General features: G+C 40.3%; 1 protein-coding gene across 7 annotated transcripts in view; it reads right to left on the bottom strand.

Annotated features, from left to right (window-relative positions):
- Nucleotides 1-17,924, bottom strand: part of ATP9B (ATPase phospholipid transporting 9B (putative)) — a 259,916-nt gene that overhangs the window by 37,075 nt on the left and 204,917 nt on the right. For all 7 annotated transcript variants that reach the window (XM_023741212.1, XM_004386907.3, XM_012558598.2 and 4 more), the window contains 2 exons: nt 10,126-10,238; nt 5,904-6,152 (listed from right to left, as the gene is read on the bottom strand). In XM_023741212.1, coding sequence (XP_023596980.1) covers nt 5,904-6,152; nt 10,126-10,238 — 362 coding nt within the window. The remainder of the gene's footprint in view (nt 1-5,903; nt 6,153-10,125; nt 10,239-17,924) is intronic.

The raw sequence follows: 17,924 nt of genomic DNA, 5'->3' as shown, positions 1-17,924 counted from the left end.
TGTTCCCCGAGACCATGGTCCCCACAGCCCTCCGCCCAGCAATTCAGTCCCTCAGGGAGTTTGGAAGTGTCTATGGAGTTTCCATGACCTTTCTTTGTATACAGCACAATTTAATCACTGACAGTTCATCATTTTTTATTGGGTTATCACAATTATTGTTATAATCTAATAGAATTATAACATGAGACGCACTTTGATCATCTAGATGGACTGCCAGTCGATACTTGAGACAGCTGTGCAGCACGTGCTCACCACTGGTCTGGAAGGCCAGAGTGAAGGCTTGTGTCACGCGCATGATAAGCCCCTCACAAACAGATCGACAGACACCACAATTAGTCTCGCTCCAGTGGGCACACACAATAAAATGAATTAAAAAGTATAGCATGCCGCATACATTACAGCTTCCTTCTGTAAACCCAACAGCAACACTATTAAGGACATACCACTCCTCTATTTTTAAGCAATCAGCAGTGGTTTGTTATTAACTTCAGCTGAGTGAGGTGATGCTCTCCACACCTTGAAGCAGTATTTAAACATCGAATTTACCTGTGTGAGAGACTGTGACCACGGAGGGGAAAGGATGTAACGGATAAACAGCTAGTTTACAGGAGTCATTAAGAATCATGACCAATCAATCTCTTTGGACTAAGAGAGGCCAAAGGTCGTGGGAGTAGTCTGTGACCTGCGCACCTGAGTGATCTACCTAATTAGCTCATATCCTTTTGATTGTCTACGACATCAGGTTAGTATCAGCTCTCTGTAACGGCCCTGAGTGCCCACTCATCACAACTGAGCAGGACTGGGCTTTCATTCTGTCCATGAATTTCCAGGGAATGCTGAATGCCCGCTAAGCTAGAGTTTGCTATGCCGAGGCTGTGGAGACAAAGGGACGGGCAAGCGAAAGTTTCTACTTCCCTAGAGAAAATGGAATATTGATCACTCATCATAAGAAACAGTGAGTGGGCATAAGCAGTCTCCACTTTATGAATGTGAAATCAGTCACGGACACTTGAGCATCACCACAACGCTCCACACTCAAAGTGCCACCAAACACCACAGACGACACATTCCTGCACACGTCACGGTGGCATCTGCATTGACCTTTAAGGATTTAAAGTTAACTCCCCAGTACTCCATTACACGTAAACATTCACACGTGCACCTGCACAGGTAAGTGAGGAAAATGAAAACCGAAACTGTTTACACTGTGGAGAGCAGCAACTGTGCCATTGCGGTCAACCATTAAGAAGCCTGCCTGACGATGACGCGGCCTGCTTGATGACAAAACAGTTGACATGGCTCTCCTGATGATGCTATGGCTCCGCCTGATGACACCATGGCCCTGTCTGATGACAAAACAGTTGACATGGCCCGCCTGACAATAACACAGTTGACATGGCAGGGCTGACACGGGAGGCATACAACTCGCCAAGGCTCACACGATAACGCTGCTTATCAACCATATATGTTGTGATAGGTCAGAGCTGAGGTTAAACAGAAAACATCAATTGAACCATTTCCCTGAATAAAGCTCCAGGGTGCAATATTCTAAGTACTTTATTCAATAAAAAATGCTTTTAAAACGGCACTTTGGTGATTGGGAAACATTGCCATCATCCATCAACCTAACTACAGCAAAGTTCAATAAGCTAAATAATGAACCGTTTGGATTATTTTCCTTAGGCTTTGGGGATCTGCAAACATTGCATCAATAGAGCTCTTTCAAAATTACGATGAAGTCTGTTCTTTTCATTTTCGGATTTAAAATATGTGTTGGGGATTTTTTTTTAAGGTTATTTAATGTTCTGCTACTTTTAATCTTTGTCCAATTTTCAAAGAGGAAATTTTTTACAAGTAAAAAAAAAAAAATAAGATTATCAGTTTCTATGTTATAATTTCTCTATGTTCTTAGTAATCTTTGAATCAATGAAATCTTTACTGTGAATTCCTAATTTAAGATAAAAAAAGTGTTATGATTTTTATAAAATTTTAATGATAGAAGATCCTAAACACTTTCGATAAAAGATGTATAGATTTTTGGCAGGTGATATTAGGTAAGTATGTAATAGAACATTTTTAAAACTTCCAATAATTTTTTTCTTGGGAAAAATCCATGTCAACGTTTACCATGATTATGGCTGGGAAATAATTTTTCAATATATAATCACATGGATTTTCTGACCATTTCTAGGATGCTACAAATAAAAACCAACATGTTCAACCCCTTCTTTATACGAAAAAGCATGGTGGCTCATTTTCTTTCAAAGAGCAGTTGCAAACAACCTGTGTTTGTTCTCCAAACCAGCACTGGAATGTTAACAAGTTGGTAATTTCTAAATCCTAACAATTCATCTTATCAGTGGGAGATCTCCAAATTTGCCTGCGAGTACCAGACTGTGTGTTTCCCCCTAGGTTCGCCTACAAGAGATTTTTACACATTTACCGGTCAGCATAGTCTATAAAATATAACAATGGTGATAATGAAAGGGACCTTAAAAATCTTGTCCACTGGTGAAGCCATTTAAGAAGCAGCAGACTGATAGTGAATGCCTGTGAAGAGAGCGGAGTGTGGGTTTCCATATTTCCCAAAGCTTTCTTCCCTCTGTTCTATGGTTAGCTTACATTCTGCAGCCTCTCAACGATTCCCAACACTGCACTAGACCCATGCTTGCTAGGCTATGTTCTGGAATGTAGCATTCCTAAAAAGAGGGCAGCAGAATGTGACTCACGAGAAGGAACTTAAGCCCTCAGCACAGTTTCATTACCATTCTCTATGGACACCCAGGAGTATGGGGCCTTGCCTGCATGTTAACCTCTAGCCCCAAGGGGTGGCCTCCAGCTCTGCGGACAGGAACAGGTGAGGCCCCTGTGGGAAATCTGGCCTCTTCCCACTTTCCAGGGAGCCTGTGCTAAGTCAGGACATATTCAAACCAACCTTCATGGAGTGATACTGCCAGCTATTCTAGGAGACATTGCTGTGGGAAGACATGGCTGTGGGGGACACGGCTGTGGGAGACATATCTGTGGGGAGAGATGTCTGTGGGGAGACATGTTTGTGGGAGATACATCTGTGGAGAGAGATGGCTGTGGGGAGATGCGGCTGTTGGGAGAGATGTCTGTGAGGAAACACAGCTGTGGGGGAGACGGCTGTGGAGACAGCTGTGGGAGACATGGATGTGGGGAGACATGTCTATGGGAGATGCAGCTGTGGGGGACATGGCTGTGGGAGACATGCCTGTGGGGAGCGATGTCTGAGGAGACATGTCTGTGGGGAGACATACTTGTGGGAGACATGTCTATTGGAGCTACATCTGTAGGGAGAGACATCTGTGGGAAACATGTTTGTTGGAGACACATCTGTGGGAAAGATGTCTGTGGGAGACATGTCTGTTGAAGATACATCTGTGAGAAGAGATGTCTGTGGCATACATGTTTGTAGGAAATACATCTGTGGGGAGAGACGGCTGTCGGGAGAGACGTCTATGGAGACAGCTGTGGAGGACACCGCTGTGGGGAGACATGTCTGTGAGAGACGCAGCTGTGGGGGACACAGCTGTGGGAGAAATGTGTGTGGGAGACACGGCTGTGGGAAACACGGCTGTGGAAGGTGCTGTGGCAACCTTACTGCACCCAGGGGACCTCCGACATAGTCAGGGACATGAAGCTCCTCTGTGCCTGGCAGGGATGTGTCTCTTCCGTGGGCTGCACATTTCCTAACATCTTAAAATAATAGCTATATCTCTGACTTAATTTAATCAGCAAAACAGGGTTGAATTTGACTGTGTTCCAGACTTTATACTACACATTATAATAGTGCCCAAAATTCCTTACTTTTAAAATTATTCATCCATAATTTTACATTTTTTATGGCAAGGGCTTTAATTTTAATTACAAAATATATCACTAGAGAGATGTTAGCTGTTGTGCCTTCTTGTTCTTCTCCTTACTCCTCCCTCCATCTCCATACCCTCCTGTCCCCTCCACTTCCATCTGCTACCAATTAACACTGGTGCAGTACGTTTGTCCCTATATTGCTATTATTTGCAGAATTAAAATTTAGCAGCTTCCTTATCCATATCTCAAGAAACTGAACTAGTACTTTCTTGGATTCAGTTTTTAGTGTTGCAACCTGTGACTCTGCTTAGTCTTTGGCATACATCTTAATATTTCCACTCACTCTACACTCATGCTGTCCATACTCACTTTGCATCTTTTTAATGGACAGTTTCATTGATACAATCTACATGTCATACAATTCACTCATTTAAAGTGAGTAATTCAATGGTTTTTAGTATACAGTAGTCAGAGTTGTGCAACCATCACCACAATCAATTTTAAAACATTTCTTTCCCCCAAAGAGTAATGCCACACTCTGTGGCAATCACCCCAATTTCCATTTCCCCCAGCCCTGAGCAATGACTGACTGACCTCTGTTTCTAGTGATCTGCCTGTTGTGGACATTTCATAGAAATGGACCAGTCAGTACATGGTCGTTTGTGTCTGGCTTCTTTCACTCAGCTTGTTTCAAGGTTCATTCATGTTGTAGCATGTATCAGAACTTCATTTCCAAATAATATTCCATTGTAGGGATATACCACATTTTATTTATCCATTCATCAGGTGAAGGACATTTGGGTTGTTTCCAGTTTGGGGAAATAATGAATAAAGTACAAGTTTTTGTGCAGACATGTTTTTCTTACTCTTGGGTGTATATATATACCTAGGAGAGGAATTGCTGGATCATATGGTAATGGCTGCACCATTTTACATTCTTATAAGCAATATATGAGGGTTCTCATTTCTCCACATCCCCACTATTGTATATTATTATCTGACTTTTTGATTATAATCATCTTGCTGTTGTTGTTAGGTGCTGTTGACTCAATTTAGACTCAAAGTGACCCCATGTGACAGTGTAGAACTGCCCCAAAGAATTTCCTAGGCTGTGATATTTATGCGAGCAGATCACCAGGTCTTTCTCCTGTGGAGCCGCTGGGTGGGTTCAAACCACAGACCTTTTGGTTAGCAGTCGAGCACTTAACCGTTGCGCCACCAAACCCCAAACCAAACCCACTGCCACTGAGTTGATTCTGACTCATCGTGACCCCATATGACAGAGTAGAACTGCTCTATAGGGTTTCCAAGGCTGTAAATAAATCTTAATGGTAGCAGACTGCCACATCTTTCTCTTGCACAGCGGCTAGTAGATTCAAACCACCAATCTTTTGGTCAGCAGCTGAGCGCTTTAATCACTGCACCACCAGGGCTCCTTCACATGAGAAAAGTGTCTATAAAATATACTAAGACTGTGCAGTCACTGGACAAATCAATAACAGATTTTACCAATCTAAAAATCGAATCACGTTAAGTTAGAAATGACTAGTTACCTTAATTAAGAATTTACCATTTCAGTCTTATATAGATTTTTGAAATTTTACATCCCAGTTTTCTTTTGAAATAATATATCAGATCAAAATTCTGGCAAATTAACTGGAAATTTAATAAGCAAATCTGATAACTCATTTCGAGATGAGAAAAGACTGAATGATGCATCCTGTAGTAACCGCCCTAAGTTTCAAGAAACTTACTAAAAATCTGACTTGGTCGCAAACTAGCTTGTGAGATCAGCTGAGCCGTCTAACGCTTCTCCGATTGTTTCCTGTAACCAGCTCAGAGACGCTGGGGATGCATGGATCCCTGAGATGTGGGTCTCCATCTGTGGGCTCGGACACCAGGTGGTGTGGCCTACAGCTAAAGCTGTGTTAAAGACCACAGTCAGACCCCCTCTACCCTCCCAAAGAACTACTCTCATGTCTTGAGTCCAAATGAAAACACACCACAGGGCAGATTTCTAGTCTGAGAAGAAAGCAGCAGCACAGACTCCTTGTGAAATGGCCCCTTACCTCGTCGGGGCTGGAGGCCTGGTAGGTGCGGTTCTCGTCGCTGAAGTCCTGGTCCACCTCAGCATACTCTGTCTCCCCAGCCCCCGCAGCTCGGGACTCATACACAGGAGTCACGTTGTGACACAGGGCGATGGCCTTCACAGCTTCATGAATTCGGCTGCTAACACTCCTTCTGACTTTGGGAGCTGAAGACTGCGCCTTCCTTGGTGGAGTTGAACTGGCATTGTTTCCACTTGCTTGAGACTGTGTCTTTAAAACAAGGAATGTCACATAATTAAAGATAAAGCAAGGAGAACTGCATAGACATTGGAATTAATAACATATATTATTGTTAAAAAGTAGCTAGGGATAAGAAAAATAGTTTGATTTGATTATCTGATTCTATTTTGATTATTTGCTATAAAGCATCTATTAATGTGTTGTTTTTTATCCTAGTGCTGCAAAGTGCTTTGATATTTCCAGGTTGTCAAATACACCAAAATATTTGCTATAGCAGTGAAAAGCTTGGCAATCTCCTTTTGCTAGACTCACTTTAGCCATGGCATTTATTTTCCTAAGTCCTTAGTAATTTCTGTTTATTCATTACTTCTAAAAACATATTCAGTTACAGAACAAAATGGAATAGAATACTCACAACTACTTTTACCTTTCTTAAAACATGCTGTACATGAAATGGCGTAACGCTAAAATGCAGGACAAAATTTTCAACAGAATTCCCTTAAAGCTGTAAATTAATTCAGCTTACAGTTGTCTCTAAATTTAGATTGTCTAGTTTGTGGATAATAACCAAACACAATTCTGCTCATTCACAGGAAACTGACCCTGTGTCATGTTTTAAGATCACGCTCCCTGGAAGCCACTGCCCACTTAGCACTTCATGAGTGCTTGATGCTCTTTAGATCAGCTGTGTCTGAGGGGCTCCCTCTTGCCCATGGAGGACGACTGCTTGTTCTTACTAACCTCCTGTTTAGCCGAAGGCCTTCTTGGGCGTGGCATGAGATGAGAATCTCCCTCGATCCCAATAGTCCCATCAAACAATTCTGCAGCTAACTTCAGAGCAGTTCATGACAACCTTCCTTAGAAAGGAAGCCTCTTGTCCTGACGGGTGCAGAGCCACTGAGCCGTGAGCACTCTGCCCATCAAATTACAGTGCTCCCTAATAAAGGGGTTGACTTCTCTGTTCGTCTGGCATGCTACTCAGCAAAGGCTCTCACCCTTGGCATCTGCATTCTGCTAACACTGATGCCATTACAGCACAAATAAACTAAGCTGCTTTACTCCTCCTTCTGAATTATGTTTATTGATGTTTGCCTAATTTAATTTCACACAAATTCTATTAAAGATTATGCCCTCTCTCACCAAATGCTTCCAGTGGGGAAATATAATCAGGTTATAAAAGATTTGTGTTACATTACAGTGGACCTACTAGACTCTTGCCATCTTAATAATAAAACAGAACACAACAAGGACTAAAGCCAATTTCACATAAATATACTGTCTAACCAGCTAAACAAAGGGCAGTTTTTAGCAAAAATAATTTTTTAATAAATATTAAATACTTGTTATTTCTATATAATGAGTTATCTTTTCTGCTTTTTATTTTTTCTAGTAAAATAACAACTTATTTGGAACTATTAAAATCATTTTCATGGATAATATATAAATTAAGTTTTAAAAGAACAAATGTCACCCAGTACCATTTCAATCTAGACATAGATTACTAGGAGAAGGGAAAGCTTATTGCTTTTCCTGTTTAGATTTTTTCTTCTGTTGATAAACACTCTAGATTACAAAATATTCTAACATTAAAACTGTATAGCTAAATGAATATCACATCCAAATTAGTTATGACTGGTTGTGTGCATGTATGTGTCTACATGCATATCTGAGCATATAAACATTTACCTATAATAAATATATACTTTTTTTTTTTTTTTCATTTGACAGCATCTCAAACAGAAAAAAGTATACACCAGACTGGTCTCAAATTCTGTTCTAAACACTACAGAAGAGAAAGTTTAAAAAAAAATTAAATACAATGCTGACAATATAACTTGAGTTCTGGCAGACCCTATGTACAACAGAATGAAACACTGTCCAGTCCTGCACTGTCCTCACAATCGTTGCTATGCTTATTGCAGTCACTGTGTCAGTCCATCTCACTGAGGGCCTTCCTTTTTCAATGACCCTCTGCTTCACCAAGTATGATGTCTTTCTCCAGGGACTGGTCCCTCCTGATAACATGTCCAAAGTACATGAGACAAAGCTCACCAACCTTACTTCTAAGGAATGTTCTGCTTCTATTTCTTTCAAGACAGATTTGTTCATTCTTCTGCCAGCTCATGGTATATTCAATATTCTTTGCCAATATCATAATTCGAAAGCATCAATTCTTCTTCAGTCTTCTTCATTGTCCAGTTTTCACATGTATGTGAGGCGACTGAAAACACCACGGCTTGCGTCAGGCGCACCTTAGTCCTCAGAGTGACATTTTTGCTTTTTAACACTTTAAAGATGTCTTTTGCAGCATAATGCAATACGTCATTTGATTTCTTGACTGCTACTTCCATGGGCCTGGATTATGGACTCAAGTAAAATGAAATCCTTGACAACTTCAATATTTTCTCTATTTATCATGATGTTGCTTATCGGTCCAGTTGTGAGGATTTTTGTTTTCTTTATGTTGAGGTGTAATCCATACTGAAGGCTGCAGTCTTCCATTTTCATCAGTATCTGCTTTAAGTCCTCTTCAATTTCAGTAAGCAAGGTTGTGTCATCTGCACATGCAGGTTGCTAATGAGTCTTCCACCAATCCTGATGCCACATTCTTCATACAGTCCAGCTTCTTGGATTATTTGCTCAGCATACAGATTGAGTAAGTACGGTGAAAGGACACAACCCTGACACACGCCATTTCTGATTTTAAACCATGCAGTATCCACTTGTTCTGTTCGAACGACTGCCTCTTGGTCTACGTACAGGTTCCACATGACCACAATTAAGTGTTCCAGAATTCCCATTCTTCACAATGTTATCCTTACTTTGTCATGATCCATACAGTTGAATGCCTCTGCATAGTTAATAAAACGCAGGTAAACATCTTTCTAGTCTTCTCTGCTTTCAGTCAAGATCCATCTGACGAAAGCAATGCTATCACTCTTTTCACATCCTCTTCTGAATATGGCTTGAATTTCTTGCAGTTTTCTGTCAATGTACTACTGCAACTGTTTTTGAATTATCTTCAGCAAAATTTTACTTGCATGTGATATTAATGATATTGGTCGATAATTTCTAAATTCTGTTGGATAACCTTTCTTTGGAATGGGCACAGATATGGATTGCTTCCAGTTGGTTGGCCGGGTACCTGTCTTCCATATTTCTTAGTATAGACAACTGAGCACCTCCAGCAGTGCATCCGTTTGTAGAAACATCTCAATTAGTATTCTGTCAATTCCTGGAGGCTTGTTTTTCACCAATGCTACAATGCAGCTTAGCTTTCTTCCTTCAATACCATTGGTTCTTGATCATATACTACCTTCTGAAATGGTTGAATGTTGACCAATTCTTTTTGGTACAGTGACTCTGTGTATTCCTTCCATCTTCTTTTGATGATTCCTACGTCATTTAATATTTTGCCCATAGAATCCTTCAAAATTGCAACTCAAGGCTTGAACTTTTTCTTCAGTTCTTTCAGCTTGAGAAATGTCGAGTATGTTCTTCCCTTTTGGTTTTCTAACTCCAGGTCTTTGCACAGGTCATTATAATTCTTTACTCTGTCTTCTTGAGCCGCCCATTGAAATCTTCTGTTCAGCTCTTTTATTTCATCATTTCTTCCATTTGCTTTAGCTATTCTACGTTCAAGAACAAGTTTCAGAGTCTCTTCTGACATCCATTTTGGTCTTTTCTTTCCTATCTTTTTAATGACCCTTTATTTTCTTCATGTATGATATAATAAGGTAGAAATATTTATTTAAAATTAATTCAAGAGCTAATCTGGACTACCTCTGTATATCAGAATGATGATTAAACCCTATGGGGAAGTCCTACTCTGTCATACAGGGTTGCCAGGAGCTGGAACTGACTCAACAGCACACAACAACACGCCTAAGAAAATAAAGAAACTTGCTGACTGACAGGTGAGCATGTAATAAGCTCAGTTTACATCAACAGTACTGGGTAATGTTGAAAGAAGGGTGTGTTTGGGGGCCAACCAGCTCCTCACCTGTGAGTATGACGTGATGACATGGTTTTGGATCTCATCCATTGTGTCAGTCCCATAAGACACAGTGCCCAGGTGGAGACGCTTAAAGACCATCTCATTCTGGGTCAGAGTCCCTAGAAGAACAACATCAGCAACACCGAGAGAGGAATTAATAGGACTAGTAGACAAAGAAGATAAAAATTTTACATCGTGAGCATTTCAATCAATGAGAGAAACTTGTTCACATCTCTGACTATGCCCCAGAACATTCTTCTATGTAATACAAAGTATCTTGAAGACTTTCCTTGCTACTCTTTTCATCTTAAGAGTGAAGGCCAAAACATTCCTTCTGGAGTGTCCAGTTCACTTCAGTCAGTTTTGATCATGTGAAGAGTTCCAGCTGGGTGAAGAAAGCCTCCTGCCTGCCTCTCAGCTTGCATGTGTTACTCGGTACAAAAGCAATTTTTGCCTGTTCTGAAAGAGATAGGTGGAAAACTGGAAAACTGACTCACTAGCTTTTAATTATAATATGAAGCATTGCTGAGAAAGACATCAAACAGCCCAGAATTAGTGTGTCTATCAATTTAAAAAAAACTACTTTTGTAAAATTAAGTATTTTTAATCGCGAACAGAAAGAGATACAGATATCCCAGGCATTTTTTAACTTAGCATATATTTGTGTCAATTAGAACCAGGAAAGGGTGCCTGTGCATGGACTAGGCCACGTGCATGCAGGTATGAGGTCCGTGAAAGGGAAGACATTTCTTCTTCAGTTGGTTTTCTAGAGTGAGCTGTGTCAGTGAGCTCACTGAATGCTGGCTCCTCAGCAGACGGACAGCTGTCAAAGTGGTTACTCCTTAAGACGTCAGTGAATTTGGGCCAAAAATTTAATGTGAGCTTGAAGGCAAGCAAGGTTAATTCAGCTGGTATGGAAGGAAAGGCAATTTAAGAGAGGACCATGAGTAATTCAATGTATGAGATCTCATGGTTTCCAATGTAATATCAGAAAGATATACAACCAAATGCAGTGAAATTATATCATGACTACAGTGGCTTTCAGAGATAATATTATATATTTCAAAAACCTGGTGAGTTTGCATTTAAAATAGCACATAAATTAAAATGTTATACATTTTATGACTCTGAAGGCAGAACCTAAACAATTAATATAAAAAATGATTTTTACTTCTCCTGCTTTGTAGAAGAAAACAACACCGGGCAGTTTAAACATCTCATGAACATGTGCTTCCTGTCCTGTCATGAATGTGCTTTCCTTTGGGTCAGCCACTGATGCTGATGTAGCTAAAAGTGTGAACACGGGCAATCATAAAAGCAACCAACAGCCAAAAAAAAAAGCTGGATTTTTCACATGGTTACAAAACACTCATGAAATATTAACTAATTTTTTGTTTTCTTTGGCACACATGATACTGAAAATACAATACAGAGTATTCTCATAAATACATCTAAGACCCCATGTAAATTAGTTAGGATTAGTATTAAAAGGCAAATAAGTTACCTCACTTACCCCTTTCAATAGGACACAGAGCCTCTTTTAAAATAAAAGGAAGTAGCTGTAGTTTACCATGACTATTTCAGAGAGTCTAACAATCATGAGGCTGGCAGGACTGGGCAATGGTTTGTTTTGTTGTATGACGGGGGTGGCCATGAATCGGAGCCAGCTTGATGACAACTAACACCACCTTCATTTTAGAGATTATTTCAATAAACCCTCGTAAAAGAGTGGGTATGATACATGAAAGTTTTATGAATTTGAAAGAGTAACTACTATCAGGGATGCTTGTCAGTTTTATAAATTTTGCCTTTTACAAAATTGTATTTAGCCCCTTTCCTATGGCTGTGATCTATATGCCTTGAAAAAATGCCTGCCAGTTTTCCTGGAATCAAACATAAAACTCTATGAGAAGTGTGTACTCCAGAAGGTTTCTGTCATGGCATCCTCATGCTGACTGTCTTTCCTCATTTGAGCTGAGATTTTCTTAGTTTCTGGTACGACGAGGGCTTTTTGATCAAAACCTGGACGGTTCAGTCACACATTGGGACTCTTGCTCTTGTGGCAACAGAAGTTTCAGCAGACTCTCTGACACTCTCCTGTGGAGAAAGGCGCACTCCTCATCATGGCCAGGGGGGCGGGGGGTACTGTCTAGGTTCCCTTTGATTTGGCTGACACTCATGTGGAGGGGGCTCCTCCTTCTTGCTGGGTCCCCCCTTGGCCTCCACTGATGTTGCCAGGCTGGAGGAGCAGGGATTCCTCCTGACTGCTCCCCACGTGGCCTCCAAGAGTATCAGGGGAGGGGTCACCTTGCCTCTGCTGGTGGTAGTGGACATCCTGAGCACCGGTCGGTCTCCTCTGACCCACTCGTTAGCGTATACTTAGCAGTTATGATACACCATGTTTCATCTGACTGTTCTCCCTAAGATGTATATTTAGATGGTTTCCATTTTTTTGCTGTTACAAAGAATGCAGAATGGTTCCTCCTTAGGACAGTGGATTTGGGCCAAAACACCTTTTATTATTTCTATAGGATAGATTCTTAAAAATGGAATTACTTAAAGATGGGATTTTAGAGAACACAATTCGAATTTATACATAATGACATACTAATCTCCCAAAAGGTTACACAAATTGTTATGCCCACCAACAATATGCGACAATCCGCAATGCTATCAGCAGTTAGGAGCCCTAGTGGCACAAGTGGTTTGCGCTAGACTCCTAACCTAAAAGGTGGTGGTGTGAATCCACCCAGTGGGTCTGTGGAAGAAAAGCGTGGAGATGTGCTTCCATAGAGATTACAGTCAAGAAAACCATATGGAGCACAATTATACTCTGCAACAATGGGGTTGCCATTACTTGGAATTGATTTGATGGCAACAGGTTTGGTGTCTTTCTTGTTTTTGTAATCACATTTTAAATCACAAGAAACATTTAGTCACAAAGTTGGTAGAAAGTTCTAAATCATGTTCTTAACAGTTGCAAGTTACACATTCATCCACCTGGTGATAAATCAGCTTTTATGCCTATTTATCAGAAAACTATAAATTCTATTATTCACATATAACTTGTTAATGCTTACTTAAGAGGTTTTGAGACCAGTCAAACATTGCTACAATAAAATATTGTGGTTTATATTGATAATTTTCCCTTGGATACTGAATTTATTCTACACCAAGCTGCAGAGTGGGTAGGTTTAGATCTCTCTTAGGCACTCAAGGTGACCATGAGGTTGGGTCTCCTGACTCTGTGGCCAGATGGGATGTTTGCGTCTCAGGCAGTGTGATGTGGCCCAGGAGCCCCTGGACTCTGCCCATATTACAACCACCTGTGGAGATGTTTCAAGTCCCACGCTCAGGTCACACGCCTTGTCGACTAAATCAGGATGTCTGGAGCACAAAGCCAGGCACCAGTGCTCTTCCCAAGATCTCAAAGCAAGACCAAACTGCAGCAACGTCTGGGAACCGTGACCTGAGTGTTTCTCTGCTTTTCCACGTAACATTCTGCTGAAAAGACCTAGAGACACAGTGAGGGAAGGATCCCTTCTGCAGAATCTGCAGGGGTGTAAATCCACAACCACATCTCTGCTTTTAGACCCAGTCAGGTAGCTCTGTTTCTAGCAGTTATAGATGGACTTCAACTTGCTTATTCTCCTTCAGAACTGAACGCACTGTCAAGTGGATTAGGTTCAATAAATGCACGAGGAAGGCTAAGTAACGGGCTGCTTTTAACTTAACCAATGTCTTCCAGGCTAATTTCCAGGGCTGACTCAACTACAATATGGGTGTGAGAACCACTGTGACCATGATTAGTATCAGTACTTGTGTTCTGTCATTTTCCACTTATTTATCAAATATGGGAGAAAGGAAATAAAACACATTAATGTTACTAAGAGATGACAAAACAAACACCATTGTCCAACACATGATACAGAGGAATAAATCAGCATGTTCATCAGCTAATGGACACAGGCTGAATCCACAAAACTCAAGCGGCGCCTGTACGAAGGTGATACACACATTTCAAACCTATTCAAATATTCGGGTAACTTAAATTCTGTAAAAGGTACTTATAAGTAAATTATGGTAAAGCAGCCAAAATCCCTTTAGCTGCATAAATATTGCAGCATCTGCTCCTTGCACACGTGGCCCATGTGTCCCACATCTCTTAGTGGGCACTGCCACCTGTGCTTTGCACATGTGGCCCATCTGTCCCGCGTCTCTAAGTAGGTACTGTCATCTGCCTGTACACGTAGCCCATGTGTCCCACATCTCCGAGTGGGTTTTGCCGTCTGCTCTTGCACACGTAGCCCATCTGTTCCTTGTCTGAGTTCATGCCCAGTCCCACGTCTCCGAGTGGGTACCACCATTTGTTCCTTGCACACGTGGCCCATCTGCCAGGGTTGTGCACCTTTTTTTCCGTTAAAAAATGAGGAATCAGTTCTTAGGTTTGTGATTTAAATTTAATATTAGATACAATTATTGCATGATAGTTCAGAGGTTTTTCAAGGCAAAATACAAAATCTTAGGTCCCTGGTTAGGTACAAATTTGTCTTTCATTAAGCTAAAGGTGGTCCAATGCATTTAAAGTACAACAAATTGCTCTATCAAGAGCATTCACAATGCCATAAAAGTCAAATAAAGGGAATTTCTGACCTGTAAGGTCTACATTCTATGTTTTATATACAAAGAAAACAAGGTTAAATGACTAGGTAAGGTTTTGTAGTTTTCAGCATACAAGTCTTACACTTCTTTTGTTTTTATTCCTAAGTATTTGATTCTTTTTGATGCCATTGTAGATGGAATTACTTTCCTAATTGCATTTTTGGGTTGTTCATTGCTACCATATAGGAGCACAACCGATTTTTGTATATTGATGTTTTACCCTGCAGCATTGCTGAACTCATTTATTAGTTTTAGTAGGTTTTTTAGTGGATTCTAAGGATTTCTGATAGGCAAGATCATGTTGCCCACATTAAAGACCTTCTTACTTTTTCCTTTATAATCTGGATGCCATCTTCTTTTTCTTGACTAACTGCCCTGGGTAGAACTTTTAACATTCATGGCAGCGTGATTGATAACAGCCAAAAAGTGGAAACAACCTAATGGTTATCAACTGATAAATGGATAAAGTATGGTACATACACACAATGGGATATATTATTCGGCAATAAAAAGGAATGAAGTACTGATATATGCTACAACATGGATGGACTTTGAAAACACTATGTGGAATGAAAAAAGCGAGACAGAAAAGGTCACATATTGTATGATTCCCATTTATATAAAATGGCCAGAATAGGCAAATCCACAGCGACAGAAAGTAGGTTATTGGCTCCCAGGGGTGTGAGTAAAGGAATGGGGGGTAACTGTGATGGGTCTAAGGATGCATTCTGGCATGATAACAATGTTCTCAACTTAGATTGTGGTGAGGGTTATACAACTCTGTGACTATACTAAAAAGTACTGCATTGTACACTTGAAATGGGTGAATTTTATGGTCTATATACTATATCTTAAAAAGCTGTTACAAAAGATTCTACAGAAGAATCCTGATCAAAAGCAGGAAAATGCAGAACAGAATTTCAAATTCTCATGGAATCCAGACTTCTTGGAGCCATGGAGGCTGGATGAACCCCCAAAACTATTGCCCTGAGATAAACTTTAAGCCTTAAACAAAAAATATCTTCAGTCTTCTTAAACCAAAACAGTAGTTTAGCTTAACTAGTAAAGAATGTTTGCCTTGAGCATTGTGCTCTTTCAAGATCTATCTATATGGGATCAAACTGACAAAAACAACTCAAAAGATGATACAGGAACCTTAGGGGGCAGTGAGTTTATGTTAATGGGGGAGAACAAATCAGAAAAGGAGAGTGAGAATAGTTGCACAACTTGGAGAATGTAATCAATGTCACTGAAATGCACATGTAAAAACTACTGAATTTGTATATGCTCTGCTGTGTATATTCTCAACAACAACAAAAAAAGCTGATATATAAAGGTACACTACAAAAATAAACAAACTAAAAACAATTATGCTAAATGCTATCTAAGAGACTGACATATCTGACGGTTTGTCTTTTGAGTGAAATGGTGTAACAGTAACTGCTGCCAACTTCTAAAATTTCTACGTTGTTAATAAATCATGTGATAAGCAGTTCAAAAATGCAGTATTCAAACAAAGGACCAGCATATCTCATGAATTAAACAATGACATATTTGGCTCTGTTACTTTTCCATTTGAATAAATGTATACACATCTTGTTGTGTTCATAAAACTGGAATGTTTACTCACTCCTTTAGGTGAGCAGCACTTATGATTTCTTCACATATTAAAATGAATTCTGAAAGTATTTTTTAAAATTTCAGTGTTTTTTATTTCATAATTTCCTGTGTAAAATATCGAGCAGGACAACAAGCACTAACTTCAGACTTCCTACATTCTTGTAAAGCCAGTTATTAAGAATCAGTAATAACACACATAGACCAGACACTTCATCAGCCTGAGACCAAAAGAACTGGATGGTTCCTGGCTACCACCAATGACCATTCTGACAGGGAACACAACAGAGAGGCCTGACGGAGCGGGAGAAGGGTGGGATGCAGAATTCAAACTCTAGTAAAAAGACCAGACTTAATGGTCTGACTGAGACTGGAGGAACCCCAGAAAGCATGGCCCCTGGAGACTTTGTCAGCCGAGAACTAAAACAACTCCTGTGGCCAACTCTTCAGACAAGGATTGGACTGCACTGTGGGACATAAAATGATACTTGTCAAGAGTGTGCTTCTTAGCTCTAGTAAATACATGAGACTAAATGGGCAGCTCCTGTCCAGAGGTGAGATGAGAAGGCAGAGAGGGTCAGGAGCTGGTTGAATGGATGCGGGAAATCCGGTGGAAAGGAGGAGTGTGCTGTCACAGTATAGGGAGAGCAATTAGGGTCACATAACAACGTATGTATAAATTTTTGTATCAGAGACTAACTTGAATTGTAAACTTTCACTTAAACTACAACAATAAAAAAAGAAAAAAAAAGTAATACAAAATTATTTTTCAAAGCTCATCTCAAATGATTTCATGATTTTAACCTGTCGATGATTTCTACAATTCTTATCATCTTGATATACTCCAAAATTTGAGGCTTTAAAAATGGGAAGGTAATGCAGACAGCCAGACGGGACCATCTTACCCAACAGAACCACACTACACCTTGTTATATAGTTCCGCAGATGGAAAATGTTTGTTTGTGATTCCTGAAAAAAAATGTTGCTTTTAAATAAATGCTCACGATGGTGAGCAAAGAAGGCAAAGCTGAAAGAGAGCCCAGGAGGAGTCCTACAGGCACAGTTCTCAGGTGGAACGAGACATGCTACACAACAGGCAGAGGAGAGGCGGCGAGCAGAGGATGCAGAGCTCTGATCTGATGTCACTGGACTGAGATCTGGACAAACACGGAAATTCTAACAGGCCACAGGAAAAGAGCCAGCAGGTGCTGCTGACGTATAAACAAGGATAACTTTGCCTACAGCTAAAAGGTATGCAGCTGATGTAGAGTGTAAACAAGTTCTTGTGAAGACTATGGCTAAGGAAAGATTATCAATGGTTACAGTGAGACATAAAATCACACAGACCTGAGTTCTGGCAAAATGGTGCTCTAGGCAGAAGCACCACGCCGTCCTTCCACAGCAAAGATCCGAAAAACTAAGCCGAACAGAGACTACAACAATCCTGAAACCCTAAAACATCAAATGAAGAGATAAAGAACTCAGCCAAGCACCAAATGGAGTGAGAAAAACTGACAGAGAACAGA

The sequence above is a fragment of the Trichechus manatus genome, unplaced genomic scaffold, assembly GCF_000243295.1.
Source record: "Trichechus manatus latirostris isolate Lorelei unplaced genomic scaffold, TriManLat1.0 scaffold00176, whole genome shotgun sequence".
NCBI lineage: Eukaryota > Metazoa > Chordata > Mammalia > Sirenia > Trichechidae > Trichechus > Trichechus manatus.
This window is presented reverse-complemented; position numbering and strand designations above follow the sequence as displayed.